This window comes from Citrus sinensis, chromosome 3, assembly GCF_022201045.2.
Source record: "Citrus sinensis cultivar Valencia sweet orange chromosome 3, DVS_A1.0, whole genome shotgun sequence".
Taxonomy (NCBI): domain Eukaryota; kingdom Viridiplantae; phylum Streptophyta; class Magnoliopsida; order Sapindales; family Rutaceae; genus Citrus; species Citrus sinensis.
The window spans coordinates 14,154,489-14,168,531 of NC_068558.1; the positions used below are offsets into that span (position 1 = coordinate 14,154,489).

Below are 14,043 nucleotides of genomic sequence, written 5' to 3' on the forward strand. Positions count from 1 at the left end.
ACAAGTGCAGGTCTATCCATCACTTGTTCTTCTGAATCGCTAGATGATTCAACTAAATCAGGCACTATATCTGTTTCAGAAAGCAAAGGCGACGAGGATCGTTGCTTAGCTCTCTTCGTCTGTTGTCTCAGCTGGCGAGTTGTCTTCTCAATTTCAGGATCAAACGAAAGTGTACCTGTACGAGAAGAACGAACCATACACCAAGTAAAACGTAAAAAGGATTAAATAAATGACACCAATCCCCGGCAACGACGCTAAAATTTGGTGGTTGTCGAAGCCAACAAAAATAAATTCCTACTCTAAATAAATTGTGTATAGTGATTGAGCAGGGTCGTGTCCACAGAGATCGGTAATTATTTAAATCCTTTTGAAACGTAAAACGTAAAATGGGGGAATTGTTGACAATAATAAAAATCAAATTAAAATAACAAGAATGCAAATTAAAGTTGTAATTCAAATTAGAGAAAGCTCTGGTTGAAGGAATTAACTCAGCTTGATTCGACTACTGATCATTGATTCAAATATAGATTATTATTACTCATGAATAGACCGGTTATAGCTACTGAGACCCTCTAATAGCCAATCTCTCCTTAACTATTCGATAACCAAGGTACGACCGTTGGTTATTTCCCTAATCAATAGACAACCTTAGATACGATCATAGGATTTAATCAATTGACAGCCTGAAAAACCAGAGAGACCCAAATCTTAATCAACACATATGATGATTCATTTAAATTAGATTGTTTATTCTCACAACACAACTCTCTGCTATGTTATTTGTCACAAACATTAAATTCTTCATACGATGAATCCTTTAATTGACAATAGATTAAGTTGATAATTAAATAGTGGCCAATTACCTAATTAACAAACATAATCATGAAAATAATTCAGAGAATAAACAAATACCTAAAAAGCAATAAAACAATTAAAGCACAAGAAATATCTCACAGTAGTAATGAATCAAAGTTTCATTAACCTTCAACCAGAAAAATAAGTTTAGTTATTCATAGAGCGAAGAGAAAAGATTAAATCTAGGGTTTCTTTCTTTTTCTCCAATCCAAAAAATCCCCATTTTTCACAATAGATTCCTCTCTTAAATACTCTCTTTCTCTTCTCTTTTAGAATTCTATTTAAAATAAAATACTAATATCTGAAATATTAAATTCATAATTATAAAAATAACCAAAAATACAAAACACGTTAAACTAAAAACTGCAGGTCCGCAGTTGACAGCACGCGCCCACGCCTTATCAACAAAGTTATTCTGACGCTCATAATTTCTCCAAGAGAACAATCCTCCTTAAACATCATCTTTTAGCTCAATTTTATCACCAATCAATAGAATTGCACCTACAAAAGTAAAACACAAGTAAAACATTATTATTAAGTGCAAAACATCGATATTAAGGGAAGTAAACAATGCAAAACTAGTGCATAAATTGCACTCTAACAGTGGCGAACGTGAGTCATGGGAGGCCAAATTCTCAGGGAGGTTATAAAAAGGGCAAACAAAGAAGGTAAAAAGGTTGGACATCAAAACATTAAAAAATTAACTAAAATTCTTATTGAAACCTCGGGAGAATTCAAACAAATTACAATACTTTAGAAATAGTGATAGAGCCACAAGATTAGTGGCAAGGATTTTCTACAGTAAACCCGAATTGCTGACTTGAGCATCGAAGGGTTTACGCCGGGAAAATCCCCGACGTGTTCTGACAGGTTTTTGTGTGCGTAGGAGCTTAAAGAAGAAAAGCAGCAAACCTTTTGGTCTGATATAGCCAGAAGAAGCAGCACGAAATCATCCCCAACCAACCATAAATTCAACTGTTGAAGAGGAATCCTGATCGTGCACGAGCAGACCCGAAATCCTGTACCAACACCTACTTTAGTTGTCCCTCCCAAATACATAAGATCAGACCAAGATGCAGCAACCATCATTTCTGACGATGCTTTGGTTTCAAAGTAAGCCGCATAAAAATTTTGAATTGGGGATTCTTGATCATCTTTTAGAATTGAGTGATATTAATTGTAACCGTCCCCGTTGGCTTGTGCACCATCTAATTTGCTTCTTACAAAGAAGTGAAAACTTATAAACAAATTTGTAAACCATAATAGTGTTTTAATGCTACTGCAATATTCTTAGTTAATTTAGTGACAAGTAACAAATGCTTTTATTAATATCTAAATCAGCCAAATAATTTTCACTGTCTCAATAAAATACCTTGACCGGCACGAACTTAGAGGCACTGCCGACTGTTGTCATCTTTGCTATTTTTCTTTTATGAATTGTTTCAGATGATAAATCATGGAGTGAGCTCTGCATTTCTAGAGAAAGTAAAGAAGGAGGTTCACGAATTCTTCAACCTCAGAATGGAAGAAAAGAAAAAATATTGGCAGCGTCCAGAAGATCTAGAAGGATTTGGGCAAGCATATGTTTTATCTGAGGAACAAAAGTTTGTTTGGGGCGATGGTTTCATCATGACCACTCTTCCGGTCAATCTGAGGAAACCACACTTATTTCCTAAGCTCCCTCTTCCCCTCAGGTTCTCTCTCTGTCTCTTTCTGGTAAATCTGTGTGCGTACGCTAGTGTGTTTTAGTCCAGTTTAGGTCCTTGATTTTTATTTGCAAACATTGAGAAGAACAAATTAAACCTTCTGTCTAATGTTTTATCTTCTTTTTTATTGTAGAGACACATTGGAAGCGTACTCAATGGAGTTAAAATCTCTAACCATGAATCTGATATTGAAAATGGGAAAAGTTTTAAACATCAAAAAGAGGAAGAAATGAAAAACTTCTTTGAAAATGGACTGCAAGTAATGAGGATGAACTATTACCCTCCATGTCCTCAGCCTGAGAAGGTTGCGGGTCTCACGCCTCACTCTGATGGCTGTGGTCTTACCATTCTGCTACAGATCAATGAAGTAGAAGGTCTCCAGATAAAGAAAGATGGAATGTGGATTCCTCTTACTCCCCTCCCAAATGCTTTCCTCGTTAACGTTGGAGACATTATGGAGGTAATAATTATAGTAAATTAGCTTAACTTGGCATTAACATCAGAATACAGGTTGGGATTTCTGTTTCAGCCTTTAACTGGCCCTTTAGGATACTTGTATTGACTCCTCATTTTTCTTAAAAGTATTAATTTACCAAACTTACACAGTTAATGAAAGAAATACTGTTTTAGTTACCTTTCTGAACATTTCAACTGAAACTCATGTAAAACTATGAAGCTAATGAACAACTTCAACATTTTTGAGCTCTACTTTATTGATTGTTCATGAAATGCCCTGAAAATGCTGCAAATGTTGGAAAAAAACAGATCCATTTGATGATCAACTTTTAGAATTTATTTTGTTAATAAAAGTTGAAGATCAAGTATGACTTAGCTAATGTGCTTTGAGAATTTTACATGGAAGATTATAACCAATGGGAAATACCGCAGTATTGAGCATCGTGCAACTGTAAATTCTGTACAAGAAAGACTCTCTGTTGGCACATTTTACTACACGAGATATGATGGTGAAGTATACCCAGCATCCAGTTTGATCTCTGAAAAAGCACCGGCATTGTTTAGAAGATTGACAGTAGAAGAATACCTCAGTGGTAGGTTTGCTCGTGAGCTTAGGGGAAAATCTTATCTGGATGTCTTGAGAATTCAACATGGTCAAGGCTAATGTATGTTTATTTGGATTATGGAGTATGGCGCAAAAACTGAGTATACAACGTGCTCATAATATGTGCTTATATTGGATCAGTATCTTTCTTGAAATAGGTTTTTTGGATGCTAGTCATGATTTTGTGAGATTGCAAGTGATGCGTACTTGACTATCATTCAATTTTTTTTTTTTTTTTGTGGCAACTATACTTCTTCATTTATGGTAAGTGGTGGTTGCTCAATGAGTTAAGCAATCAACCTATTCACGAACCATATCAAGTAGCAGTTTGGACTTGATTCAACTCAGACTGGTTACTCGGACTCTGTTGATATTTGAGTTTAGCTCCGGTTCTATTCTGTTATAAAGATGGGATTATATGTTTGCAAAGTGAAATTTATAGTTTGGAACAGTGACTTTCCGATGGAAATGTCTCTTTATTGTTGCAAATAAACATGTGAAGAAAGTGAGACTGCTCGTGAGTCTGCTACTCTAGTTATGGGTTACTTACGTGACTGCTTGAGCTAAGTAATAACGGCGTGCCTCCCAAGTATAAATATAGAGGCCAAGGCTGTGTGACAGGCCAACTTGAGATTGCATTTTCCTGGAGTACAGAGAGAAATAGAGTTTGACTACTGGCTCATTCTCTTTGTGCATTTTTGCACCGTAACTGTATACGCCATTCCTTGATTAGTAAGAATCCCTCTAATCTCTTTCGCCTGTAGGCGTAAGCTGAACCACGTAACCTCTGTGTTCTTCATCTTGGGTTCTTCCATTTGTATAATTGCTGTTCTTGATCTATGTTTGTTACAAATTGATCAAGAATCTCTGTGGAGTTTGGTAATTGCGATTACAAAACAGAACGCTCTAGTCTTCTAACTGCGAGCAAGTTTACTTCAAATGTTTCTCTAGCGTTTTTGACACTAGTAACAGACTTGCTTTTGGTACAAGGAATTTGCTGATTAGTAGAACGGACAGCTGTCATGTGTGGGTAACCTGATTGCATTTTGCGACCGAGGTGACAGGTGACAAAATCTATACCAAAACACCATTGTTTTGAGGGTCCGCCTAAGTTACATTTAATGTAACTTGCGGTCAATCTGTAAAAATTCATCCCGCCCTACAATTTATTTATAAGTATTATAAAACTTTCTGGATTATAAAATTTTGTTTAGCCCCTTATACTCAATTTTATTTTATTGAAACCCTAGAATATGAATTCGCCCCCTATAATTTTAAATTCCTAAAATAACCTCTATTTAATTAAAAAACATAATTATTATCAAATGAATTATAATTATAACTATTATTCTATTATAATCATAAATATAATTATATTTTTTAAATAGATTATTATTGTTATTATTAATAACAAGAATAAAAAGTGTTATAATTAATTAATCTATTAACAATAATTAATAATAATTTTTTGTTAAATTGTTAATAATAATAATAATAATAATTAACGATAATTATTATTAATAATTAATTTTTGAATAATAATAACAATAAAAATATAAAATAATAATTATGATTAAAATTAATGAATGATTTTATAGCAATTGGTTATAATTTAACTCATTCGGATTTTGATTCTAAGATAAAGTAAATACATAAATGGTAATAAAGTTCATTTTAATTACGATTCTTGCAGTTCAAGCAAATAAATTATTCAATTAGACCACTCTATATTATTTATAATTTATTCATAAGTATTATGAATTTTATAGTGCATTCACTAAATATGAATCAAATTTACCTGGAAACATAATGAATTACAATTACAATAGCTAGAATCAAAATGAGAAATTAGAATTAGAATAATTTATTTACTTAAACTACAGAAATCGTAATTAGAATGAGTTGTGTTACTATTTATCTGTTTATTTTGTCTTAGAATCAAAATCAGAATGAGTTAAATTGTAACATTGCTATAAAATTATTAACTAATTTTTATCATAATTATTATTTTGTATTTTAATTATTGTTATTGTTATTATTATTCAAAAATTAATTATTAATAATAAATTTCATTAATTATTATTATTATTAACAATTTAATGAAACATTATTATTAATTATTGTTAATAGATTAATTAATTATAATACTTTTTATTCTTGTTATTAATAATAAAAATAATAATCTATTTAAAGAATATAATTATATTTATGATTATAATAAAATAATAGTTATTAGTTAAATGGAGGTTATTTTAAAAATTTAAAATTATAAGGGGCGAATTCGTATTCTAGGGTTTTAATAAAATAAAATTAAGTGTAAGGGATTAAACAAAATTTTACAATCCAAAATAATATTACCAATACATTATAAATAATATAGAGTATGGGGGCTGGCTGAATTTTTATTGGCTGGCGACCCTTGTTGGGTTTTGAATATTTGAAACAACTAAAATGACTGTTTTGGTGTCACCCATTTGTCTAAGTCGCAATTTTTAATAACAACAAAGGGTATGGACTGGCATTTAGTTAATGAGATTTCATCGCCACTGAACCTTAAAATAAAGGAGCTTGCTATGTTACGGGTTATACACACCCAATGGTTAGCAGCCATGTGTCCTCAGGAGAGAGAAAAGGCATTGAAATACAAGCAATGGGAGCTGGCAGCCACTGGGTATGATCCGTAACTCAACCAACTCCTAAAATAAAATTCTAGTGTGCCAATTTTTTCAAATAATGTCAGCTGGACAACTATCACGCGGCATTGCCAATTTTTTATTTTTCTTTTCGGGTCCGCCTACTGTGCAAAGGTTGCACGGTACCTAAATTTTGTTTTTTTCTGATTTAGCCAATAGATCTAATGGCTAAAGTGTTCAACGGCTGAGATGTGTTTAATTAATTATTAACACTTAACTCCATACTACTGTTTATTATAAAATCATAAAAACTAAAGTTTTTAAATATTTACTTAAGGCAAAATAATAATAATGACAATAGTATTACTTAAAATGAAAAAATCTATAAACTTTAATAATGCTAATGATGATGATGTTGATAACATTAATAATAATATAATAATTAGAATAATAAATTTAATAAAATTTGATAATATTACTATTAATAAAATAATAATAATTATTATTATTAATTAAAAGAATAAAGTTAATATATTTTAATAATAGTAATAAAATTAATAAATAATAATAATAACTTAATTAAAGTAATTGTAACAATTAAAATAATAAAATTAATTAGTTTCATAATAATAATAATAATTAATGAAAGCAATAATAATACATAATAATTAAAATATTAAAATTAATAATTTTAATAATATTACTATTAATAAAATAATAATTATTATTAATAATGATTAAAATAATAAAGTTAATATATTTTAATAATAGTAATAAAAATAAAAAAATTAATAAATAATAATAAATTAATAATGACTTAATTCAAGTAATTGTAACAATAAAATAATAAAATTAATTAATTTCATAATAATAATAATAATAATAATAATTGATGACAGCAACAATAATACATAATAATTAAATTAATAAATTAATAAATTTTAATGATAATAACAATATTAATAATGATGACATTTATGGTAGTAATAATAATACATGACAATAATCAAAATAATAAATTTTAATAATAATAACAATAATATTAATATAATAATAATAATGACATTAATAAATATTAATAATAGTAACAGTTAAATTTTTTTTAAATCTATTTTTATCCCAAAAGAGGAGTCATATATAAAAATTTGTAACTTGTAATGTTTATTCAATTTTTTATAAAATATAAGTATTGAGATGTAATTAATTGAAAAAGATAAAATTAAGTGGTACGGTACAACCGTTGCATCATAATTTCATCCTTTTCTCTATTTTCAAGAATCGGAAGATTCTCGCAAAATTATTATCCAAGTCAGTGACGTGCTTTTTTTTTTCAACTGTTTAAATCAGTCACGTGCTTTGTTTTTTCAACTGTTCCAGTCAGTCACGTGCTTTGTTTTTTCAACTGTCCAAGTCAGTCACGTGCTTTGTTTTTTCAACTGTTTAGGTAGACGATGCTGACCAGTGGGTAAAAGCTGGTATAACAAAGGAAATGGTAAAAGCTGTTATTTACTTGAGCCCAATCCGATGTTTATAAAAAGAGCTGTAGTGTAGTTGAGCAAATTGGTGTGACCAAAAAAAGAAGAATAAAATGGCCAAGTACGGAGGTTCTTTGCTTGTTCCTTCTGTTCAAGAATTAGCCGAGAATCCTATGGTAGCTGTTCCTCCCAGATACATACGTCCTGAGCAAGATGCACCTGTCATTTCTGACAATACTTTGATCTCAAAGTTTCCAGTTATTGACATGCAGAGCTTGCTTTCTGAAGAATCAGTGGATTCTGAATTGGCCAACCTTGACTTCGCTTGCAGAGAATGGGGTTTTTTCCAGGTAACAGACGAGACATGTTAAACTTGCAGCTTTGAGATGTTTTATTGCTTCATACAATCACACATGGAATTAAGTCAGAGTTTGGTTAGGTATTTATGCAAAGGAATCCCTTGTAAGATTTTACGTACTCTGTATTTGGTTTGGTACCTTGAAAAAATTATGCTTTAATCCAAATATATAAAAGAAACAACATGGCAAATTTTGGTCTACTCTGCACGTTCGCGCTAATTTGAAGACACGTTTGAAGTAATGCTGAGATTATCATGCTGTTGTACGGTTTGCTAATTCAAATGTATGACCAAACTTAATGATATTCTAGGTAACACTACTACTACATTAAACACTTGGCAATTATTCTTTTCTGCATTTATTTCAGTTGGTCAATCATGGAGTGAGTTTGGCGTTAGTAGACAAAGTGAAGAAAGAGATACAGGAATTCTTCAATCTCAGCATGGAAGAGAAGAAAAAATATTGGCAGTATCCCGGAGAAGTAGAAGGATTTGGACAAGCCTTTGTTGTATCTGAGGAACAAAGGCTTGACTGGGGAGACCTGTTCTTCATGACCACTCTTCCTGTCCATCTGAGGAAACCCCACTTGTTTCCTAAGCTCCCTCCTTCTCTCAGGTTCTCTTTCTCTCTCTAATTCGAGTGTGTGTGTTCTGTTCTGTTAAGTGATTGTGTAATCCAGTGCAGGCTCCGCATTGATTTTAGTATCCAGCTGCTACTGGCCTACTGGTATGTTCACACCTTCCTTTTCTATGTAGGGATACGTTGGAAGTTTACTCAACGGAAGTAAATGCTCTAGCGATGAATTTAATATCGAGAATGGCAAAAGTCTTACATATCAAGGATGAGGAAGTGAGAGAATTCTTCGAAAATGGATTGCAATCAATGAGGATGAACTATTATCCTCCATGTCCTCAACCGGGGAAAGTTATGGGCCTTACACCCCATTCTGATAGCGTTGCACTTACCATTCTCCTACAAATCAATGAAGCTGAAGGTCTCCAGATTAAGAAGGATGGAAAGTGGTTTCCTGTTCGGCCGCTGCCAAATGCTTTTATTGTCAACATTGGAGACATGCTGGAGGTAATGCTCGAATAAACTTCCCTAACTTGCTATTTAACAGTAGATCAGGTACTTTCTCATTGAGTTAACATCCTCAGGATGTAGAAACCACATAGCAGTAACAGCATGGTCATCAATTACAGGTTGAGGACTCTGTTTCAGCATTAAAAATGGCCATTTTCAGATTAGTTCCAGTGCTTACTTTTCTTCAATAATCACTTAAATCTCATTATCTAGAAGAACAGTATCACTACTTTGTGTGGGACAGTCAGTTACTGACTCAGATTTGATTGTCTCCAATATGTTTAAGCTTCACGTCCATTATTTTCTGTCTCAAATATGAAATGCCCTTGAAATATTATGTGATGCTGCATATGTTAATTGGCTTGATGCTATCTGAACCTCCTATAGAATTGATTCCGTTTGAGTAGAAGATCAAAAATCAGAACTAGGTCACACGGCTTTTGTGAATTTTGCATGGCAGGTAATAACGAATGGAGTATACCCTAGCATTGAGCATCGTGCAGTAGTAAACTCTGAGCAAGAAAGACTCTCCATTGCCACTTTTCACTTGGTGAAATATGATGGTGAAGTAGGTCCAGCACCCAGTTTGATCACTGAGAAAACACCAGCATTGTTCAGAAGAGTGACAACTGAAGAGTTCCTCAAGGCCGTCTTCTCTCGTGAGCTTCACGAAAAATCTCTTTTGGATTACATGAGAATAGAACACAGTCAGGTCTAAGGCCAGTTTATTTGAGTTGTGAAAGAGTGAAAGATCTAGTCAAAAAACATCAAATGACAGGTGCTCTTAAGATCGTGTCAGTATTAGAAAGAAGAAATAAGTTCTACAAAAACAGTAAGAAGACTGGTAATCCCATGGTCATCGTGTTGATTATGTTTTAATGTAACTCAGATTATGTGAAATAAAGGTACCATGTCTCAAGTTTTAACGAGCACAATCATATAACTTTGGTTCTACATGAAAGAATTATTACACACATGCGCGGACCCAATTAAGGTGTAGGAAGGGCTTCAGCGACCATTAAGTTTTCTTTTAAATGTACCCTAAGTTTCTTCTGAAAACGTTAGATAAAATAATTTGGATATATTTTTCATATATTAAAAGACTTGTAATTCAATGGTAAGAGTGTTATTTAATGATTTCAAAACCTTGGTTCAAACCTCATTAGCTACATTATTTTTTAAAAAAAATATTTTGTGGAAACTACTTCGAAAAATGATATTTTCACGCATTTAAAAAGCATCATTTATTACTATTATTATTTAGAATTTAAAAAAAAAAGTAATAAAATTTGAGTTTATAAGACTTAAAATATATTCAAGTGAACATTAAAAAAATCTAAGTTAAATAAAATTTTTTGAACTAAGCCCCCTCATTTTAATTTCTGGGTCCGCCACTGATTACACACAAGCACGAGTAGTAATCAAGCAGAAGCAGCAGCACAAATTGGAACTGAAAGCAGGACCTTATCTGAACCTACATGGCCACGCACTTCTTTATAAACAACATAAAGAAGATAGTATCCAGGAGGACCAAATGTACCAGATGATGGTGCGTCAGCTGTTATTCTGTGAAATCCAGGCAATATGTTGTTAATTACATCAACTAAATTTAACATAACCAGCCTCTGATTCATTGAGATACCATGCGTCGTAAAAGCTGGCGCGTACATTGTGACCTGAAGATCATCCTTATTTAATCTCAACTCGTTTGATCTAACCTTCATTGACAACCTTTCACTGTAGTTGATCACCTTGTCTGAAAACTCAACCATTATTTGTTGCCTAAGCCCTGCCAACAATGGATCGAAATAAGTAGGCGAAAATTTCTCTACCCCTGGCTCTATTGGGTACTTCACATTATATTTGTAACCATCATTATTGTTGCTGCCTGCAACAAGATTTCTATTCGGTAACAGCACAGATGATGAATGGTACATTTTTGGAATAGTCGTGGCAGCCAATTCCTCAAACCTTTCCGGCTCTGCTGCGTTAGGCCTGTTTAAAACTGGCACGAAATTTGGGTCCTCTTCATTGTTCCAGGCTGCTGTTCCGATTTTGCACCGTTAAGCTGTTGGGATTATGTGCTCTTTTAAAAGCATAATAATTTATTTTTTTATTAATAAAATATTTGAGATATCTTCAATTGCATAGATATCTTCAATTGCATAAATATATTGAATAAGGTCCATTTAATCATATTATATGTATTTATGTGATCATCATATGGATTCACAGAAGACATAAATATAAGTTATTTTATGATTAAATAAATTAAGTTCGCAGTTGATAAATAGAATTGAGCGCTCTATTTATGTTTAGACCTTAGTAAATTCATTGAATAATTTGTCTTAATCATGTATGAATTTACTGATATAGTTTGACTACATTGAGTTGAATCACATATGAGATTTAATTAACCTTAAAATGACTGTCAGACTTATTAAATCTCATAGGCATTGATTTTACTGTAATCTTAACCTTGAGTTAGTTATAATTTCATGATTTTCCATTTGAGTTACTAATGGGCCGACACACACTTGGAGTCAAGATTATCCGGTATCTTGGTGGGAGCAATTATGAGTATTCGAGTCATAGATTAACAATATAGAATTTGTACAACACATCTCTTGATGGGTTTTCGGCACTTGATCGTAGAATTCTCTGACCAGAGTGTGTCAACATATTTAGTATGTTGAAAATAATCATTAAAGAAAATCAGTAAGTATCAAGGAACAAGATGCTATTAAATTGATTGGACATTTGAGATATCGATTTAATTAACGATGCGGTACAAAGGATTATGCAGTAAAGAAATCAATGTGGCATGGGTCGAATTATTATTCAAGAACACTATCCTAGATAGCATGCAATTATGGAAGTCAATTCCAATATTTTGGTGGAGTAGATTTGGAATTAAATAATTGAGATAGTTTAGTTATAGGGTTAATTATTGTAGCCACTATTGTATGTACCCTTATAATCCCCGGGTTAGCTTATTTAATTGACTGCGCCGCTACTAGATTAATAAGCAAGATAACTAGTTATTTTGGTTAAAAGCCTAAATATATTATTTAGTGGGAGACTCCATATAATTTGCTTGTGTCTAAGGAGTCTTGTGTTATTTTACAAGGTGGGCCATTATTACAAGAAGAAGTAGCGTTACTTTTGATTGTATTATTTTTTAATTAAAATCAAATTTGATTTAATAGAATTAAAAAAATATAAAAATATGGAACCTAGGGTTTCCACTAAATAGAGGTATAAAAGGGCTTGTTTTCTCCAAAAAGGAGTGAGAGCCACATTATACAGATCAAGAGAAAAAGATTTTTCCTCTCTAATTTTGAGAGAAATATTTTCTCTTGCTAGTTGCTTTTAGTAGTGATAAAAGCGCTCACACGTCAAGTGCAAAACAAACCTAAGTCATAACCCGAAAGATTATTTGGCAACAGATCGTGATCTAACCAGCGTAGTGGTGACGAATCGTGATCTAACAGGCGTAGTGGTGATAGATCGTAATCTGGGAAGCCTGAATTAATTTCAATTGTTCATCTTCTTATATTGTCAAGGTGTGATTTTCTAAATTATGTATTCCTATATATTGTATGAGATCAGTCCTAATCGTTTTTATTAAAATTTAAAAAATTGATTTTTCTCCAACATAAGCATCAAAACATCTCCAGTTGAGAGAATCATCATGTCCCCCACTACACGAGGGGATGCCATTTTCTCAATCTTCTAGGTTGGATTATATTATGTGATTTTGATTCTTCTACTGTCTTGCAATGCCAGCAAGAACCATTTCTGAATCTTGGCATAGTAAAATGCATCCTGCTTTGCACCTCCGCAAATCAATACCTCAACATTTTTTACTTTTTTTGTTTCCAGGATATAGTTTCTATTAGAAACAGAGCAGACATTCCTGAAGTCGGGTAGTTTCGGGACAAACCAGGAAGTTCAGGAAACTCCAGACTAATTTGTTAGAGGCAGGATCTGTTAGCCTATATGGCTATAAATATTGATTTTGATGATAACAAGCCACATGTGTTGATTAAACAAAGATTTATGAATTGTGCTTTTATAATAAGAAAATGATGTTATGGAATTACAGTGTTTTGGACTAAAATGAAAGTATTTTAAAACCTTTGATATTGTTTTAAAATTTCGAATTTGGATATATTTGAAATTATTTAAATATTTTAGGTCATTCTATAATTTCACATAGTTTGGGTGAAATCATAATTTCAAAAAGTTTTGGGATTGACAAGGTATTATTTAGAAATTCTGAAATTTGATATATTTGAAAGCTTTCATAACGTTTTGGGCCATAATATAGTTTTATAAAGTTTTGAGGTCAAACTGTAATTTTAAAAAATATTTCACTGTAGCAGTTATGTAGCAAGCGGCTAATCGGATATGGTAAGCGGCAATCTGGATTTTGAACAATAAGCTTTTGGAGCATAAACGGCTGTTCGGATATTGTAAGCAGCATCCCAGATGTTCTGAAATTCAAATTTTTATTGTAACGGTAACATAAAAGTGGCTAACCGAATTCTGAAAGCGGCAAGCCGGTTATCATCAGAAAACACATAATGGCTAGTTTTTGGGCTCAAACTATATAAACTCAAATCCAATTCATTTTCAAGCTCTCTAGCAAGCATAAACAAAAAGCACACGAGATATCTTGAGCTCTCAATTCGCAAATCATAAAACATTGAATCATCTCTTGTTCTTCATTTTGAATATCTACTCTTTGAGTGAGTTTTGTTGTAACTTTCATTTCTTCATCTTAATTGTAAGTGTTTGAGTGTGTGAGACACTTGAGTGAAAAGATTAGGAGATAATTTCTTTATTGTAAAGGTTCATTGACACCTT

At 32.2% G+C, this 14,043-nt stretch overlaps 2 protein-coding genes and 1 pseudogene across 2 annotated transcripts in view; all 3 read left to right on the plus strand.

The window, feature by feature from the left end:
- Positions 1-10,106, plus strand: part of LOC102615418 (protein SRG1-like) — a 31,329-nt gene extending 21,223 nt beyond the window's left edge. Inside the window, exon 5 of the transcript XR_008052904.1 lies at positions 10,077-10,106. The gene's annotated coding sequence lies outside the window, so the exon portion shown is untranslated. The remainder of the gene's footprint in view (positions 1-10,076) is intronic.
- LOC127900591 (protein SRG1-like) lies at positions 1,475-4,504 on the plus strand (annotated as a pseudogene).
- LOC127900981 (protein SRG1-like) lies at positions 7,801-10,090 on the plus strand. The gene is made up of 4 exons (XM_052436587.1): positions 7,801-8,079; positions 8,456-8,703; positions 8,844-9,168; positions 9,632-10,090. The coding sequence occupies exons 1-4, from the start codon at positions 7,843-7,845 to the stop codon at positions 9,887-9,889; spliced, it is 1,068 nt and encodes a 355-aa protein (XP_052292547.1). The 5' UTR covers positions 7,801-7,842; the 3' UTR covers positions 9,890-10,090.
- Positions 10,107-14,043: the final 3,937 nt, after the last annotated feature.

What these genes read in the sequence shown, in the direction of transcription:
- LOC127900981 (XM_052436587.1), top strand. Translation starts at nt 7,843, where the DNA reads ATGGCCAAGTACGGAGGTTCTTTGCTTGTTCCTTCTGTTCAAGAATTA. An exon ending in GAGAATGGGGTTTTTTCCAG is followed by an intron (nt 8,080 to 8,455) that starts GTAACAGACGAG and finishes CATTTATTTCAG; the next exon opens with TTGGTCAATCATGGAGTGAG. An exon ending in ACATTGGAGACATGCTGGAG is followed by an intron (nt 9,169 to 9,631) that starts GTAATGCTCGAA and finishes TTTGCATGGCAG; the next exon opens with GTAATAACGAATGGAGTATA.